General features: G+C 48.6%; 1 protein-coding gene across 1 annotated transcript; it reads left to right on the top strand.

Moving 5' to 3' along the window:
* The first annotated feature begins 14,090 nt into the window (after positions 1-14,090).
* On the top strand, positions 14,091-17,981 carry LOC117582207 (glutamate receptor ionotropic, kainate 2). The gene is made up of 10 exons (XM_034269815.1): positions 14,091-14,240; positions 14,305-14,460; positions 14,520-14,582; positions 14,990-15,193; positions 15,258-15,469; positions 15,522-15,644; positions 15,709-15,951; positions 16,027-16,443; positions 16,503-17,555; positions 17,623-17,981. Exons 1-10 carry the CDS (start codon positions 14,156-14,158, stop codon positions 17,908-17,910), a joined length of 2,844 nt encoding a protein of 947 aa, XP_034125706.1. The 5' UTR covers positions 14,091-14,155; the 3' UTR covers positions 17,911-17,981.
* The last annotated feature ends 595 nt before the right edge of the window (positions 17,982-18,576 follow it).

Raw genomic sequence — 18,576 nt, 5'->3', positions numbered from 1 at the left:
GGTTGAGGGTTGTGCCTTCAGTTAACGCTTTGTTTAAAACTAAATTTCCATTCAACTGTCATTTGCGTGGCAAGTGCTGGCCCCTGTCCCGGCCCCCGCCCTGCCTCCAGGAACTGACTTTAATTTCAGAGCCATTTGAATTTTAATTCTGGGTCCGCTGCTGCCACTGCTGCTGCCGCCTCCTGCCTGGGCTGCTGTCATAAGAAAATTGACTGACAAGTAATTAAAAGCGCGATATGAAATCTCCGAGCTGTGATAAGTCAAGGCAGGACAGCAGCGAGGAGCGTGGAGGAGCGAGGAGCAGCTTCAGTACGGTGTCTATGGCTCATCATTTCGATGGCTTTGATTGGGTCATAAAATTAAATAAACGGCTGGCTAAATTCACTATCAAATTGAATTCGGCAATTTGTCTCTGAACTGCAGCTCCTTTTATTATGCAAAGGATCAGGGACACGCAGGGGGGGTCTGAGGCATGAGCAAACTGTTTATGTAGCCCCATAAAAGAGGCGGACTGCGGTTCTCCTGCCTTCGCCCTCTGCCTTTGCGGAAATCTCATTTTGTTTGTAAATCAGCAATTTGCAGCCGGGCACAGGACGAGGCTGATGTCGTTGTCGTTGTCGCCTCGCCCGTACCTCCCACACACACAAACATTTTTAAACGCTCAATAAGATTGGAAAATTGATGGCGGTATTGCCCATTGGTTGGGTAACAGGCCGGGCTACCCGTTCGCTTATCTCCAACGACCCACAGCACACTGTGGAAGGATGCCTGCCACTGCCACTGGAGCTGCCGCCACCACCACTTGGTAAGTAAGTAAATCCCTCATTTTCAGTGAAAATAAAAATTGCCCCAGCAGCAGCAGCGTAACGCAAAATAAACACATTTAAGTTGCAAATTGAATTTTGCATAATCCCAAGCGCCGTGGAGATGCCACTTGGGCTGTCTCTGCTGGCTGCCGCTCATCCTCTCTCCATGCCACAGTCCGTCTTCATCCTGTCTGTGTGTCTGTCTGTCTGTCGTTCCTCTTGTATTCCGTATCTTTTTTTTTTATTTTGGTGGCACACTTCACATCCCGGCAGCAGGCAGCGCATGAGACGGAATTTCTGATTAGTTGCCATGGATTCCCCTTCATCTTCAGCGGACCATCCGCCGCCTGGCACTTGTTTACTTTGCTTTGACTTTGGCGGAATTCTATTTATTTTCAAAATTTCTTTTGGGACACCCACACACGCGACACACATGCCTCCTTCCTGCCACACACATACGCACTGTGAACGAACGCCTCTGAGGCGCGTGATCCTGCCGGATTTACAAAGTAGCCGCGTGGCGTAATTGAATTTACTTCATACTTTGCCTGATTAGAAAAAGCAAAAAAAAAAAACGTTGATTGGATTTAAGGCAGCTCCCGATTTGGCTCCCGACCATATGCTGAGCTGACAGCACTTCGGGGGCGTATCCCGCGTCCGTCTAGCCAAAGTCAATTAACCATCACAGACACGTGGCTAATGGCTAAGAGCTGCCAGTTTTTGCTTCGTTGATAGCTTGTAAAATCGTAGATGATGGGAGTCCACAATCGATTAGCCCAAAAATAAAGTCGGAATCGATCAATAACACTGTCCGACACGTTTATTTTACTCGAGGAAACAAATCAAAAAAAATGTCTGTGACATAATTTATTTGTTATAGGGGCACACAGCATTTAGTTTTTTGTCGACTTTTTCTGAGGTTTGAAAGTAAAACGTGTTTGGTTTCATTTTAAAGAATCATTCATCAGCTTTTTAGAACGAAAAAGTTCATTAATATCAGATGTAAGATATTTAAATAAAGTCAAAAAAATAAAGGGCTATTTTTAAAGCTTCTTAAAAATGCATTACATAATTTTAAATGCCCGAAATCTGTCAGAAAAAATTAATTTGGTTGCTTGAGTAGCAAAAAAAAACTATGATTTTGTTGAGTAGTGTAATTAATAGTGAGAACTGATCAGCGGGAGACTTTCGGGTGACCCGAAACAGCGGTCGGTGGTCGAGGCTGTTGCAACCTGTAACCACAAAGTGATTTAATTTATGGCAATTACAAATTGTTATGAGAAATTTTGCGGTTACCAGGCCACACAGGCCAAATTAAAAATCAAAATGCCTTTGGCCCCACAAAAATTATGATTGCTGGACAACAATTTTAGCAAATTCTCTCTTTGTGTATCTTTTTGGCTGAATGAGTATCTGTAGCTGAGTGTGCGGCATGGGCGCTGTTTGTTTGTTTGTTTGCGGGTTGCTGCCGCTGCCGCTGCCGCTGCTGCTGCAGACCTGTTTCCATTATTACGACACTGACAGCCAGCAGCAGCGAATATTGTGAATGATAACAGAGTGTCCCGCAGCACACACACACACACAGGGACTCTGCTGCATAATTAAACTAACAAACATGGCCATCAATTTACCCTTTGCTGCTGCTGCCACTTGTTTCTGTTTCTGTTTCTGATGAGCACTTGACAAACGCTAATGAAAGCGACAGAGGCAGCAGGCAGATGGATGCCTGTTTGTGTTTTTGTGGCATTTTAATTAATAAATGTGCATCTAGTTTACCGCTGGGCCAACACCAGAGACAACAATTTCCCGTTGCCGTCCTTCCGTCCACCCGGTGGCTGCCATTGCGGCGGCATTGCGCGACCGACAGACAAACTTCTGCCACATTAGCTGCAATTCAACTTTATCAATAGGCTTCTAATTAACTCGTAACACATGGGGCAAACTTTTGGCACACAGTTTCCATGTAGTTTTCACTCCACAACAACGGAACTCGTACGCAGTCCCATCAGTCCTTTACATTTTCGATGAGTTTGCTGATCTCGTGTGCCCCTCTCATGTTTCATGTTTAATCAATTCAGAAGCAACAGCCAAAGTTATGTGTTGCCCTTCCGGCTCATCGATGCGTCACGTACTTTAGCTGCCTGACCCCCCGATGACCAGCCCTGCCTCTAGGGCGTTGGCGGCGTAATTATTTCAGCATTAAGCTCTCGCCTCTGGTACGAAAGTTTTCTTCTCTTTTTTTTTCACAGAGCAAACAGAAAGCAAAACTTTGCCATCATATTTTCTAGCTGACCCCCCCCTGCCCACAGCCTTTGTGCTGCCCCGTGTCCGATCTAAGACTGGCCGTAAGCAGGGATAAGTGCTCCTGAGTGGGACTCCGCGGCGTTCATTAGAACTGACTGAGCGAATAATAAACAAGAAGCAATACAAGGCATTTTTGTGCCACTCCCCCCCTGCACAGCCGTTTTTATTTTGGGCGCTGTTTAAAAGCATTTCCATGCTTAAAACAAAAGGAGAAAGAGCTCCTATTCAATGGGATTTTCCATTTGTGAGGCTCGCTGCCCAAATGCGGCTTAGGTGCCCATCACCCTTCCCCCCGTAGCAGGTCCAGCCTGCCCCTACAGCACACACCCATTGAGCACTCTCACATTATTTACATGCGCTCTCTCTCTCTCTCTCTCTCTCCTTCTCTCCTTGTCTCAGGCTCTGTGTTCCTTCTTTTCAGTGAAATTCTAAACCTATTATGGGGGTTGGGGGGAAAGGGCTTTTAAAATATTCATGGAATTGCTTTAATAACGGTAAATGAGCAACCCCAAAATGTCATCCAAGCCGAGGCAGATTGTCATTCAGTTTGCCATCAAATTGTCTCTCCATCGATGGGAATGGCTGCTGCTGGCATATGGCAAGGACTCCCCGACTGACTGACTGACTGACTGACTGATGCGTGGGGTAAGAGCAATGGGTGTAGGCAGGCCACAGGTTATGCGGCAAAAAGCAATTTTTATTTACCAGAGGGCTCTGTCTCTCTGGCTTTGGCTTTGGCTTTGGCTCCGTTGACTGATTGGGCCAGACGGCGCCGGAGCGCAAATACTCGTCCGAAGACAACGAGCAACGAGGAAGCGACAAGCGTCCATCTCAAGATGTCTGCCCCGAAACCCATCCGGAAGGAGCCCCACAGCACCCATCACACAGTACAGTGTTCCATCATCAAACGAGGCCGAGTTGCTATGCAAATCAGGGACGACGTTGGACCGCACAGCGACAGTCAGTCGGGCAGGAAGTTGATTAAATGACAAAATAAATAGAAAGTGAAGGATAATGTCAACATTCTAAGTGGTTTTCTTTTAAAAAGCTTAACTGACAATGAACCGCAGGGCAGCGGTCGGTACACCCAACCCAATGACGACCAACGACCGCCGACAGCAACGGCCACCGTGGCATCAAGTTGAATAAATTATTTTTGTGACTGGAGGCGAGGGCAGCAGCCTGAAGTGGCCCAGTGGAGTGGCGAGATGGCAGCAGGACACGGGAACGGAGATGACAGGAAATTGACTTTGATAGTGCATGAAATTTGATGATAATTTAACATTTTTCAATTTGGCTTGGAGCCGGAGCCCAACAACAACAACTCCCTGAAGACCCGAACCATATGAAGCAGGAGTTGGGTTCTGGGTTCTGGGTTCTGGGGTCCCCCCAGCGACAGCTAATGAGAGGAGCTGCCCTTATTAAATTGAGCGTGCGGAAATGTTAGGCAATGTCCTCCGAGTTCCTTATCTGACAGCAGCAAATTGTTTCTACCCGCTGACAAATGCCGGGAGCTCACGGTCCTCCGCCTGTTTTTGTGTGTCGCCAATTTAATTGAAAGAAGTCCCGCTGGGAGCCTCTTTGGCGCTGTTCCTAATTGGTTTTCTCAGCTGCAGCAACCGAAGCAGCAGCAGCAGCAGCAGCAACCGAAGCAGCAGCAGCAGCAGCAGCAGCAGTGACACTTTGATACACTGTCCACTCTCCAACGAGAACAAATGGCGGCGACACGTATGCATCATTAAGTCCCTGGCCAGCAGCCAAGTCTGCAGCCCGAGATGATGCTGCTGCTGCTGCTGCTGCTGGCGATGGCTGCGTGAGTCACGAGAGTATCTCTGAGTATAACTGACCTCAAGATCATTTGCGGCCAAGTCTGCTGATAAGCCATGAAGCTGGGGCAGCAATCTCCCAGCTGCTGTCAGTTTAAATTTGTATCTCGAAGATGTTGCTGCTGCCCACTAGCGCACTGCTGATAATTCTTTCCAGCGGCGTCTTCGCTGAGGCTGGGCTCTCCTGCGAGACCTACGATCAGTTCAGTCCGCGCATTTTGGTCACCTCTGACGCGGCGCATCAGATATCCAACGCTGAGCTGCCCATCAATCTGGTGCGTCGCTGGCTGCGGGAGTTGGGCTTGATCCAACTGCGTGGCCAAGTGCTGCAGGCCAAGCACATGCACTCCAAGAAGGGCACAGTGCTGTTTGAGCTGCACACCGCTCTGCAGGCGCTGCTAGTGGTGGACACATGGAGAGCAGCAGGAGCAGCAGGAGCAGCAGTCCTCAAGGGACTCAGTGCGAATCAAACCAAAATCGATTTCTTCAATGATTTTCCCAAAACGGGCGAGTTCGAGGCTGTGGAAGCAGCTACTATATGTTAAAGATACGGGCAAGAAATAAAAGCAAAAGCTCTGCCTGAGATTAATATTCAAAGTGGAAGAGAGAGAGAGAGACTTTTAAGAAGGAGTTGATGCTGCTTGCTTGTCAAACAAATTATAAGCCAGCGACTCAACTCAAGTGCCTCAACGAAAGCGGTTTACCCACTTGTGCTCATCCTTGGGGGGGGAGGGGCTCAGTTTTGTTGTAAAGTTTGCTTATGCGAGACTGGGGAGACTGGCGTTTGGGATGCTTCCTATGCCAAAAGCGGCTTATGGCTAATCCGCATATGGCAAATGATATAATATACATGAGTAGAAGCTCTCTCTCCGAAGCGAAGGAAATAGCGAGAGAGAGAGAGAGAGAGAGAGAGAGAGTGGGAGAGAACTCGCTTTAATGGAACTTTGAATGCAAAACTAAACCCGACAAAGCAATTTTCACAGTGACACAATTTCCACACACACAATCCGAAATGCACTCGAGCTTTTTTGGAGTGCAATTTATTTGCAACATGCTCGTAAATAAATACAAAATACAAATACAGCAACACAAATATAAACATAAATAATAAAAACATATTAGTGCACATTTTAATTCGTTTTTATTAAAATGCGCGCAGTCTGCTGGAAGCAGAGAGAGGAGTGAGGAGCGTGGAGCGGGGAGCGCTTGGGCATGGCCAGCAAATGGGAAATGTGCAAATGGGTAAATGGGAACGAGCATTGCTGGCTGTTTGGTTTGCGGCTGCCTGTCAGTCTGGTTAGTGGAGCATGAGTGGGCGCTGGCTGGCACCGAAGTGCGGAAGACGCACTTACATCAGTGCACAATTTTTTTACATTAATGTGTAAAGTGCTCTGTGAAGAGCGAGAGACAAATAGGGGGAGAGAGAGGGAGCAGGAGAGCGGGAACGACAGATGTAGAGCGTGTGCCGCCGAGGGAAATTAAAATAAAAGGCAAACAGGCAAACAAACAAACAGAAACTACAACTACATTCTGTGTGTAAATATACATATACATATATGTATTTATACATGTAATTTATTTGACTTGATATGTACAGCAGCGAACAAAACTGTAGGCACATTCGAGGGTTGCAAGGCAACTTTTGTGGAGTTCTTCAATGGCAATCGCTTTGCACTGCTGAAACGCACTGTTTGGTCGTTTTGCTATGGGGAACATGCCATTTGCTGACTTTATGCTTTACATGTCCAAAATGTGGTGGCAAAAACCAGTGATGCTTCTGCGGGGAATCGGGTGGAGATTTGTGTAAACAGACTGGGAATTACTCGCACAAACGAGGCCAGGCAATGATTGGGTTTTACCTTTATAACGCAGAGCAGAGCAAAGACTGACAATTAGCGGCATCAAAGAGCGACACGCCCCATCGATGAGGCTAGGGCAAGGCAAGTCAGCGCCTTGTGCAATCGCTTTGGCTGGCAAGTGTAGCGGGAAACGAGTGCGCGACATATTCATAAATTATGCTCCTTTCATTGCCAATTAGAAAGTCCCGCGGAGTCACGGCGAAGCGGCACACGGCAACCCCAAATGAAGCCAATTAGTTGACGTAATGCTAACGACAATGATGATGGAGCAATGGGGGCACAGGGGGCACAGGGGGCAAAAGGACACTTTTTGAACTGCCTGCAAAATGGAAACATTTGAAGCGGCGCTCCATGGTGACGACCTGCCACTGAAACCTCTCCGCTGGATGGCTGGCTGGTCGTTTGGCGATGGCTTCGAGTAGCTAATTAATACGCCCCGTTGCACCGCAGAGAGTGACACAGAGACACAGACACACAGACACACAGACACACAGACACAAAGAGTAGCAGTAGCCAGGACAAGGACTAGGCCAGGACGAGGCTGGAGGCTGCTGGAAGCTGTCAGACCTGTAATGAGCGTTCAGAGTTAATTGGCGTGCAACGAAAGTAAAAAGTCGAAAAGAAAAAGGTAAATGGGCAACGCAGAATGGCAGTTGCTGGGCAAAACTTAACCAAATTTTATGCGTCTCAAAGACATTAATTAGAAGTAATTGGTTGCAGCCTAATGAGCTTGTTTGTGGCCCCTGCCTTCGAGTAGATTTATAACCCTTCAATGAGCCAGCGTCACCCACTTCATCAGGCAACGGCAACGGCAACTGCCTTCACTTCTGGCAATCAACTCATATTTCATGGCATGCTCGGCTGTCATTAGGCGCAAAAGCTACCGAATTGAAACGCGGAAAAACAATCAAAACTTTTAATAAAAGAAAAGCAGAACCTAAGGCACGAGTCCCTTTCCCTCCTCTCTCACGATTGCAATCGATTCCAAACAAAACGTAGAACGAACCTTGCGACGCACACAGAGAGTCGTAAATATTTTGAGCCCATGCCCCGCCATGTACTCCGTATACGGGGCATTGTTTTTTATGCGATTTCAATCAATGGCCCAGCAACAACTCGAAGAACAATTTTGATCAGGCAACGAGGGCAGAACGAGGCAGGAGAACGTTGCAACCATTCAAAGCGGCGCCGCCTCAAATGACGCGCGAAATGAAATGAAAATTTCCCTAGGCACACGCCCCCTACGCCCACTCCTGTGACTAGAACTAAAGTGTAACACTTGAATGTTGTTTGTGTTTCTTTTTGTGCGATTTTCCATATTGAACTCTGACACGCAACATGCAAAACGAGACGAGAATATCATGGGGGATATCGATGTACAAATGGGAGGATTCAGAGTGAAGGCTGAAGGCTGAAGGATGAGGACTGGGACTTTGGTGGGATAATGAAATATGCCAACTTTGATGATGTGTCATATCGTTCGATTGAAATGCTATACAAAAAAACGAACCAAAAGCAGCAAAAACAAAGAGGAAAACGTGCAGGAAACTCTCTACTTTGATTCATTAAAATATTTCGATAATGCGACTTATGTGGGGTGGCAGTAGATTTATGCAACGCTCCTTTGACAGGCAGAGAGAGAGACATGAGACAGGAACAGCACTCCGTAATTGAGTTCCCCTGACAACAAAGCGGTTTATACGCCATAAATTGACTTTTATGTTGCCAATTGCTGATTGCTGCTTGCTAGCATTTAAGCCGAAGCCTGGGTACAGGTGGGGGCACCATTTGGTAGCGTTGACAACGATACCCACGAATGCATATGCTTAGAATATGTGGAGCAGAGTCAGTTGGAGCAGAGGGGCAGCAGGTGGAGCGTAACGGAAAGCAGCTTACATCAGCAGCAGGGCAGAGCAACAAATATCGCAACTAACGAAGAGCTCAATGGAATCTGCACAGACAGCTGTGACATAAATATACTGCAAGAAAAAAAATATATAAATATATAGAAAACTATTTTTTTTTCGTCTGATATCAAAATTAAGCAGAAAAAGGAACGCGAAAAAGGTACCAGAAATATGATCATTAAGCTTGAAGTCACTGTCTAGAGAGTGGATAGAGAGTGGATTCCTGGAATATCCCATACTCCTATGTACATTTTTATATTTTTTAAAAATAAATCACATTTTAATCTCTTACTTTTGTGAGTGTATCAAAAGCAGGCGCCCTTCTGCCTGTGTATCCGAGCTCTACTGGGGGGAAATTATGTTTTGCAGCGTCCAGCTTGCCCTTAAATTTGAACTCCACAACATCGCTGTAACTGCCCATTAAAATGCCTAAATTGCTGCCCACGAAAGTTAAGAGAGTGCGCGGCCGCCTAATGCTTGAAATTTAATTTTAATTTTCTGCTTTTTTCTCTCCCGCCTGGTGCCATCCATCGCCCACTTGTTCTGGTCATTTATTTCTTGGTGCGCGGCTTTGTTTGTGCGGCGAGTGCTTTTGACGTGGTCGTAATTACAAAATTTCGGTGCGTTTGCGTCGGACTCCGTCAAGTTGATGACACCCCCTGAATGCCCCGCGGTGTTGGTCAGGTTCTGGCCCTGGCCATGGCCCTTAAAAAAGAGAGCGCAAAATATTTTTGCATTTGATATTATGCTGCTGGCCCGGGGGCGTCGTATACGAGAGGGGGGAGTGTGAGGTGTGAGAGATGATGGGCAATGCAGCTAACCATAAATAGCGGTTATCGGAAATAGGAAAACGGGCTAAGCCCCTGCTGCCGACGACGACTACGACACCCTCCTGCAGGATGTGCTCTCTGCTCGCCATTCGTGCAACACATACAAATGTGGCGCATTTATTTTAATCCCTGGCCAGGCGGTAGCAGCAGCAGCTGGGCGGGTAGGGAAGTGCGGGACAACAGGGCGTATTAGTAATCGACATTGGCATTCGCCTCGCTTCGACAGAGCGAGAGCGAGAGATGGAGCTGCTTGAGCTGGAGCCAGAAGCGCCTGGGGAGCAACAAAGTTGCGGATTCATAACTCTTTCATTTGGCCATATCTGCACATTTTTTTTCTCCACTTCCTCCGCATTCCCCCACCCCATTTGGTGCTTTTCGTTCTTCCCCCCAGCGATTCCTGGGCTCGTAAAAAGCGCGCCGAGATTGGCATTTGGCTTTCGTTGCCAATATCCTTGCTGCGAAGTATCTTCCCGCTCTCCACTCTTGGCTGGCATTGGGATTGGGGCCACTCCTCTTTGCCAAGGCATTCATCAAATTCAAGTCATGTTATCGCAGAAAATGAAACAAATTTTTGCAATTTGATTGCTTTTCGTGTTGATGGCACACGGAGACACAGACACAGACACAGAGAGAGGGCAGTGGATTTGGCACGCCCTCGCATTAAATATGCATGCGCCTATGAGCGGCTGGAGGCTTGAGGCAGCAACCCAGGACTTGATTTCGGCCGCGCTTTATGAACTGCTTGCTACTGCGAAATTTTTCATATTTTTTACGTGCCTACACGTAAGGGAGAGCTGCCACTGCTGTTGCAGGTGAATGATATGAGCGTATGCATTGCTCGTATTCGTTTCTTGGGTTATTTTTACATGCCCATGGAGTCCAGACACACACACACACACACACACACACACACACACACGTGAACCCCTGAGGCTGCAGGCTGTGGGCGGTGGGCTGTGAAAGTGGCAGTGTGGCGCTCTCGTCGTTGCTTTTGTTGTTTATTTCAAAAGTTAATTTTGTACTTTATCATCGGAGGAGCAGCAGCAGCATCAGAGAGGCAACAATAACGGCTCAGTCAGCGTGTGGGAAATGAAACTTTTCAGCGGAAACGGAAGCTGTACACGCTCCTGCAGCCGCTGCCACTGCCACTGCGGCTCTCGGACAACTTTGGCACGGGGTGTGAATAAAGTAAAACAAATGAAAAGGGAGGCGCCCTGCCAGCACTCATGGGGCGTTGCTTTTCTTTGGCAACAATTGCATTGCGGTAAACAATATTTCTGTTATCTCTTGCCATACACCAAGGGGCGGAGGGGGTGTGGCAGGAGTGCCCAGAGTGGTATACTTTACAGCTACGTTTCCGTGCCCATTTTTATTGTTGGCTGAAAGGCAGCCAAGTGTTCAATGCACAACTTTTAGCGCAATTGTTAAAAGAATTAAAAGACGCGAGAGAGGACACCCCCCACCACACGCAAAACAAAAGGGAACGAAAACAAAAGCCAGAAAATGATAACAGTTCCCCCGAGTGGTGGTGGAGAGGTAAGAAATGGATACTGATAGGGAGCGAGAGCGGATACAGACAGCGTACTGTACCGGAAACGGATGCCAGAGTTGCCATAGACTCTGGTTAGAGACTGGAACATGCGAGGCAAATGTGCCGTGACGTGGCAAATGTAATGGAAAATGGTCACAGAAACCCACCTCAAACCCCACACTATTCCATGTGCCATGCGCTTATTTTTATGCAGCCTGGAAATGTGTAACGCCGTAGAAACAACGACAAAAGCCTTGGCACGGCTGGGTCCTCTCCTCGAGCTATTTATATGTTTATGCTGTGGCCCTGTTGGCTATGATTTCTGTGCCAAGTGCGTAAATGGTTGCGGCAGTGGGGGGCTACGGCGATTCCGGACTAACAAGCGACGTTTATTGCCATAAAAGTTTACGACAAAAACTCATTTCCGTCACCAAAAGCAAAGCGATAAAGAGAGAGAATGAATGCTGCCTGGGTTCGAGATCTCCACTACACATGTCACAAGCCAAAAAGTCACATCCGGAACGGAACTGGAGCACTCAACGGAGCCTCAGTCTCAGCGGAAGTTGCCTCGCAACTTGAACCATTTGTCAGCTCGGTTGGCACTTGGCCCTGATCCGCATGCAAATGGAGGCGCCTCTCATATAAAAATGCTAAAATAATAATAATAATTCGGTTGACATCACTTCGTAGACCCGCCGCCAGGCCACGGCACTCCCTGGCAAAAGCAATTTAATTATGCAGATAGTCTCTTCGCTCGCGGAATTACCTGGGCAGCAGCTGGAAGAGCAGCAACCAGGCTGAAGCTGTAGCTGGAGCAGGAGCCATTGCTCATTAGTGTCAATCTATTTAGCATAAATTTCAATTAAAGCAATATCCTGCAGCCAGCAAGCGACTTAGGATACTTTCTAAGAAAAATACGGCCACAGCCAGGGAGCTATTCGCTCCTTTTTCTCACGGGTAAAAAGCAGCGAGGCAAAATTATGTTGTCATCGGCCTCCACCTTTCGCCCCACCCTTTGGTGGCTCATATTTCAGCACAAGAACTCATTAAAATGTAAAGTGAGTGGAAAATATATTGAAAAACCCCAAGGAAGCGGAGCAAAAGTGTGTCGAGTCCCGGAGCAATTATTGACCAAGCACCAAGCAGAGACCCAAATCCCGTCTAAGAAACGTACTCGCCACACTTGACATTCGACAGTGGGGAAGCAGCAAATAAAAATAATCATCATAAGCCTTTTGGACTTGAGACGCAGACTGAGACTAAGACTGAGACTGAGCCTTAGACTCAGAGGCTCAGACTCACGACTCTCGACTGCTAAACTCCCAACTCGACTGGAGTCTGCCACGTTATGAGCATGTTGCAATATTTCCGCACAGCTTACGTGCCACAAAACACACACAAGAGACACACACCCATAGAGAATGCGTTGCCAGGAGGAGCGCTTAGGAGCTGACAGTTTTGTAAATATGTGTGTAGAGGTTCGCCATGGCAACCCGAACATCCCTAGAGCACTCCCCCCAAACCCCTTCCCAGAACTCCTCCCGAAAGCGGAAGGAAACAGTTAATACTTCTGTCTGTTATGCGCTTACTTCCTGTCTCCATTAAAAGTCATTCTTTTGGATAATCCTTTTGGCAACATTATGGCAAGTATTAAAAAGTTTTTTGCACTAGCCAAGGGGACGCCATGCCATGGCCATGGGTAGAGCTATGGGTAAGGGGATTTCCCCCTGCCCACTGGGGTCTTATTACCTAGCAAAAGTTTGTGGAGATTCTTCTGCTGTTGTGGCTTGAATCTGGATTTGTTGTGCTATGTTGTGTGTGTGTGTGTGTGTGCTTTGGTTCTGGCACTGGGATTGCCATGCTGCAGAATGATGCAGGATGGTGGCCTCGGGCATTCCATTCCATTCCATACGTGGCCATGTTTTTGCTTCTGTTGCTGTTTCTCCGTGTCCGTGTGGTCCGCATGATAACCATAAATATTTCGTGTAATAGAAAATGTTTTGTAAGAGCTTTGGCTCTGCCCATTTTTTATGACCACTCTTGGTTTGGTTCCCCCTCATCTCTCCTCTTTTCTGACTTCATTATTCCATGTGGAAAAGTTTTAATCGAAAAAGAAATTCTCCATCCCCTGCCAGATTATGGCATTAGCTGCTACTAATGGTGAATATTCAATTCGGAGAAATAGTTGCCTTGACTCGAACATTGCCCGGCAGCATTTATCATCATCAGCTGCCCGGCTGGAGGCATATTGAAATCCCTCCACCTCCCCCCACAGCAAATGAATATTAACGGTTTAGCCTAACACCTCCACCCGCCTGCTCTCACCATACTCTTGGGTTGGTGCTGGTGCTGGGAATTATTCAAATTTCGACAAAAAGGTGCAGGCTAAAACACGAAACGTGTTCGGCATTCGCAAAATCCTTTGAGCAAACAGAGGCAAAAGGCTAAAATGACACCAGCGGCCATATTGTTACTTCCATGTTGTGTGTCCCCGAACCCCACCCCTATATCCCCCCCACTAACTGCTCCTTCCTTCCATTAAAAGTATGCATGGCTGAATGCTGAATGTTCCTTTTATGCAAATCCCACGATAGGAACACCAAACGATGATGACTGCGAGGCGTCTGCTGTCGTCTTATTGCCATGCAAAATTGACACCTCATCGCTTTTCAATGGAGAAGGCAGGTCGGTCCACCCCGTCACCTTTACCATTCCCGTTCGTGTGTGAAAGTCTGCGGCTGATTGAACTGTGTCCGGCTGCCTGGGTAAGGTTAATGGTGCTCCCTGGGGAGCTAATCGCTTCTCCTTTTGATGGCTTTTTTCTTCTTTTCTAACCAAATAAACTGAAATAATCATGCAACTGATGAATTGAAATGATTGAGCAGCTGTCCGGAGGGAGCTTTTCCTCCCAGCTGATCTGGGATTCTCCATTTGCCGGCGATCTATCCAACGGAAAGGAAAGCTCTTCTCTCTCCTCAGTTGCCGTGAAATTGCCATCGGGTGCGAGTGCGAACAAAACGGAAAACGAAATATTTCGAAAATAGCTGTGAAAATTCCAGAGCAAAGAGCTTCTCGTTCTCGGGCAAAACGGAATGTGGACGCACCGCATAGTTCTGCTTTGCTGCATGTGGAGTGCATTTTTCGTGTGCCACAGCCAGCAGCAACAAATCAACATTGGTAAGGCATAGGGCCAACAGGGGGGGAATCCTTTTTAGAGCACTATTCATACTCCCGCCTGCAGGTGCCTTCTTCTACGACGATGAACTGGAGCTGGAGAAGGAGTTTATGGCTGTGGTGAATGCCATCAATGGTCCAGAGTCCGAGCAAACCTTCCGTTTGTATCCGCTAATAAAACGCCTCAAGCCCGAGGATGGCAGTGTGACAATGCAGGAGGAGGGTGAGTGGAATGGAACGGACAATATTCGAGTGAATTTTTTATTTCAATTTCGCTTTCAGCTTGCGATCTCATAGATAATGGTGTCGCGGCTATTTTCGGACCAAGTTCAAAGGCGTCGAGTGGTAAGCATAGCAGGGGGAAGGGAGGGAGCATAAGCAGATCTTGTGTAGAAGATGAAAGCAAAATAGAACAGGAAAGAACGAAGAACGAAAGCTCCGCCGCGAAGGCAAATGCCGGAAAGCTTTCGCTTTGCTCTTCGATTTGTTTGACAACATAAATGCAAGCTATAAAAGCTCTCTCACGCGCTTTCTCTCTTTAAGCGAATATGTGATACAGGCGCATAGCGGAATGCGTTTGCCTCTCTCTTTAATTTGTTTGACAATAGAGAGAGGCCCTGCAAGATCTCTCTCCCACCCCAACTCTTCCCCTCTCTCACTACGCATATGCGACACAAACGAATAGCGGAAATGCGTTCGCCAGAGAGCGGCTCTCAAATCTCATTCCCTCTCACTCACTCTCTTCTCTGCAGATATCGTTGCGTTGGTCTGCAACAACACGGGCATACCCCACATAGAATTCGATGTGGCGGACGAGGAGCATGTGGCGGAGCGACCCAACCATAAAATGACGCTCAACATGTATCCCTCGCAGGTAATACTGTCCAAGGCCTATGCGGATATTGTGCAGAACTTTGGCTGGCGCAAGTTTACAATTGTCTACGATTCAAGTGATGGCAAGTAGCGGCAATCCTCTCTGTGATCTCTCCTCTGACTTAACTTCTCTTTGCTTCCCTCCAGCGAAGGCCGCTGCTCGCTTGCAGGATCTTCTACAGCTGCGTGAAGTCCACAATGATGTGGTGCGTGTGCGCAAGTTCCAGCAGGACGATGACTACCGCGTCATGTGGAAGAGCATTCGGGGCGAGCGACGCGTGGTGCTGGACTGTCCGCCTGGCATGCTGGTGGAGCTGCTCAATTCCTCCTCGGAGTTTGGTCTCACGGGACAGTTCAATGTGTGTAGTTTTTCTTGGTTTTTGCTTCATTTTTAATCCATCTTCCCTGCAGCACATATTCCTCACCAATCTGGAGACCTACACGGATCATTTGGAGGAGCTTTCGGCAGCCAATGAGTCCTTTGCGGTGAACATAACTGCAGCGCGTCTGCTGCTGACACCAGAGCCACCATCTGTAAGTTTTTTACCCCCCCACCCCCCATTAGTTGGCCAAACTCCGCTCAGTCTTTCCCTTTTAGTACTCCCTGCCCTATGGCTATGTTACGCAGCGCGACAATGTTGTCTTTGAGACGAATGATTCGCCACGCACTCTGCTCCACGATCTCATCCACGATGCCCTGCAGCTGTTCTGGCAGTCGTGGCGTAATGCCAGCTACTTCTACCCCGACCGGATGGTTGTGCCGCGAATGAGCTGCGACTTTGCCGCCGCCGGAGGTCGCACCTGGCAAATGGGTCGCTATCTCATGCGCCTCATGAAGGGGGTAAGTGCTAGAGCAATCCAAAGCCAGAGCCAGAGCACCCTTTGCTAATACCCTGTGGTATCCCTCTTCCGGCAGACTTCCGGCATGAACAACACCAACTTTCGCACCACCAGCCTGCAGTTCGATGACGAGGGACAGCGCATAACCTTCAACATTGAGGTGTACGATCCCCTGGACGGCATCGGCATCGCCGTGTGGGACCCGCGGGGCCAGATAACGCAGCGCAATGTCGATGCCAAGGTGCAGAAGAAGATTATTTATCGCGTGGCCACACGCATCGGGCCGCCCTACTTCTCGTACAACGAGACAGCGCGGGAGCTCAACCTCACGGGCAATGCCATCTACCAGGGCTATGCGGTGGATCTCATCGATGCCATTGCCCAGGAGGTGGGCTTCGAGTATCAGTTTGTGCCTGTGGCGGATCAGCAGTACGGCAAGCAGGACAAGGACACGAAGCAGTGGAATGGCATCATTGGGGAGATAATTAATAATGTGAGTGGAAGTCCCCTGCCCATGCAGCAACTGATTTCTCTTCTCTTCCCTCTCTTCAGGACGCTCACATGGGCATCTGTGATCTGACCATCACGCAGGCTCGTCGCACCGCTGTGGACTTTACGGTGCCCTTCATGCAGCTGGGAGTTAGCATTCTCGCTTACAAGAGCCCGCACAAGGTGAAGGCTTTGGATGCCTATCTGCAGCCCTTTGGCGGTGAAGTTTGGATCTGGATATTGATTTCTGTGTTTGTGATGACCTTCCTAAAAGCCATAATGGCGCGCATTGCCAAGACCGAGTGGGAGAATCCACATCCGTGCAATCGCGATCCCGAAGTGCTCGAGAATCAGTGGCATCTGAACAACACCTTCTGGCTGACGGTGGCATCCATTATGACGGCAGGCTGTGACATTTTGCCGCGCAGTCCGCAGGTGCGCATGTTCGAGGCCACTTGGTGGATCTTTGCCATCATCATAGCCAACTCGTACACCGCCAATCTGGCTGCCTTTCTCACCAGCTCCAAGATGGAGGGCAGCATTGCCAATCTCAAGGATTTGAGTGGCCAAAAGGAGGTGCACTTCGGCACCATCTACGGCGGCAGCACCTACAACCTGCTGGCCGACTCCAATGAGACAACCTACCGCCTGGCCTTCAACCTGATGAACAACGACGATCCCTCGGCCTACACAAAGGACAATGCAGAGGGCGTGGATCGCGTGCAAAAGAATCGCGGTGACTACATGTTCCTGATGGAGACAACCACCCTGGAGTATCATCGCGAGCAGCACTGCGATTTGCGCTCTGTGGGTGAGAAATTCGGGGAGAAACATTACGCCATTGCTGTGCCCTTCGGTGCGGAGTATCGCTCCAATCTGAGCGTCGCCATTCTCCACTTGAGCGAGCGCGGACAGCTGTACGATCTGAAGCAAAAGTGGTGGAAAAATCCAAATTCCTCGTGCTTCGAGGAGCCCGATCCGGATGCCACGCCCGACATGACATTCGAGGAGCTGCGCGGCATATTCTACACACTGTACATGGGCCTGCTGATAGCCTTTCTCATTGGCATCACCGAGTTTCTGGTCTACGTGCAGCAGGTGGCACTCGAGGAGCGGGTGAGCGGTGTCTCCCTCTCTCTGCCTTTTGCTACTCTAACAGTTTGTCTCTCCTCCCTACCCACAGCTCACATTCAAGTTGGCATTCAGGAAGGAGATTCGATTCGTGCTCTGCGTGTGGAACAACAAGAAACCCATTACGGCGGGCACTCCTGTCTCCAGTTTGCGCACCACGCCACGTCCCTCCCTGGAGAAATCTCTCGAACGCACTCCAAAGTCGAGCCGGCGCATAGTGCTTGGCCGCTCCTCCGAGGAGATGTGTGAACTCCCAGCTGGTGGCGCATCCTCCAGCTCCAGCTCCTCAAACACGCAGAAATCGAACAGGAAGAAAAAGCAACAAGAGGCGCGTCTCTGAAGAGAGTTTTCCCCCCAATAAAAATTTGTGCCTGGTTCCGTAATCAATTTGGCGCTTCTTTAAGCTTGAAATTACTTCATCTTGGTTGTGTCTTGAGGCAACGCGCGAGATGTCGATGCTGGAAGTTAGTGCACGGCTGAATGGGCACTGCCATAACCCTTGCCCCATGCCCCTTGCCCCGAGATACCTGCTGCCTTCGTGTCATTTCACGTTTATTGTTGCCACAGTGGAGTTGCCTGAACGGCTGCTGTCTCAGCTTGTCAATTGCGTTATTGGAGCTTATTGACATTTTATATCCCAGCAGCAAGCGAAAATTATTTAAGCAGCTGCAGGCGAAATGTAGCTCCTGCTGTGGGTGCTTCGTGCTGCCTTTTGGCTGCCTTTGTTGCTTTTCGTGCTGTAAACTGAGCAGCTAAAGATGACTGGCTGACATGTCGTCGTGCTGTGTGTGTGTGTGGCAAAGAGTCGGCGATGGCATTGCATTCCATGGCCAACGAGTGTCATTTATCCGCGTCCGTGCCACCCGCTGTGTGTGTTCAATTTTTAATTATATTTCTTGTGAAGTGGCTTCAACTCTGGCCTGGCTACGTGAGCCATCAGTCGAGTGTCAGTCAGAGAAGCAAGGGGCAGAGGGAAGAAAACTCTACACTCCAGCAACAGCCACGC

The sequence above is a fragment of the Drosophila guanche genome, unplaced genomic scaffold (assembly GCF_900245975.1).
Source record: "Drosophila guanche unplaced genomic scaffold, DGUA_6, whole genome shotgun sequence".
Taxonomy (NCBI): domain Eukaryota; kingdom Metazoa; phylum Arthropoda; class Insecta; order Diptera; family Drosophilidae; genus Drosophila; species Drosophila guanche.
Note: the sequence above shows the minus strand (reverse complement) of the source record. Positions and strands in the feature narration are given on the sequence as shown.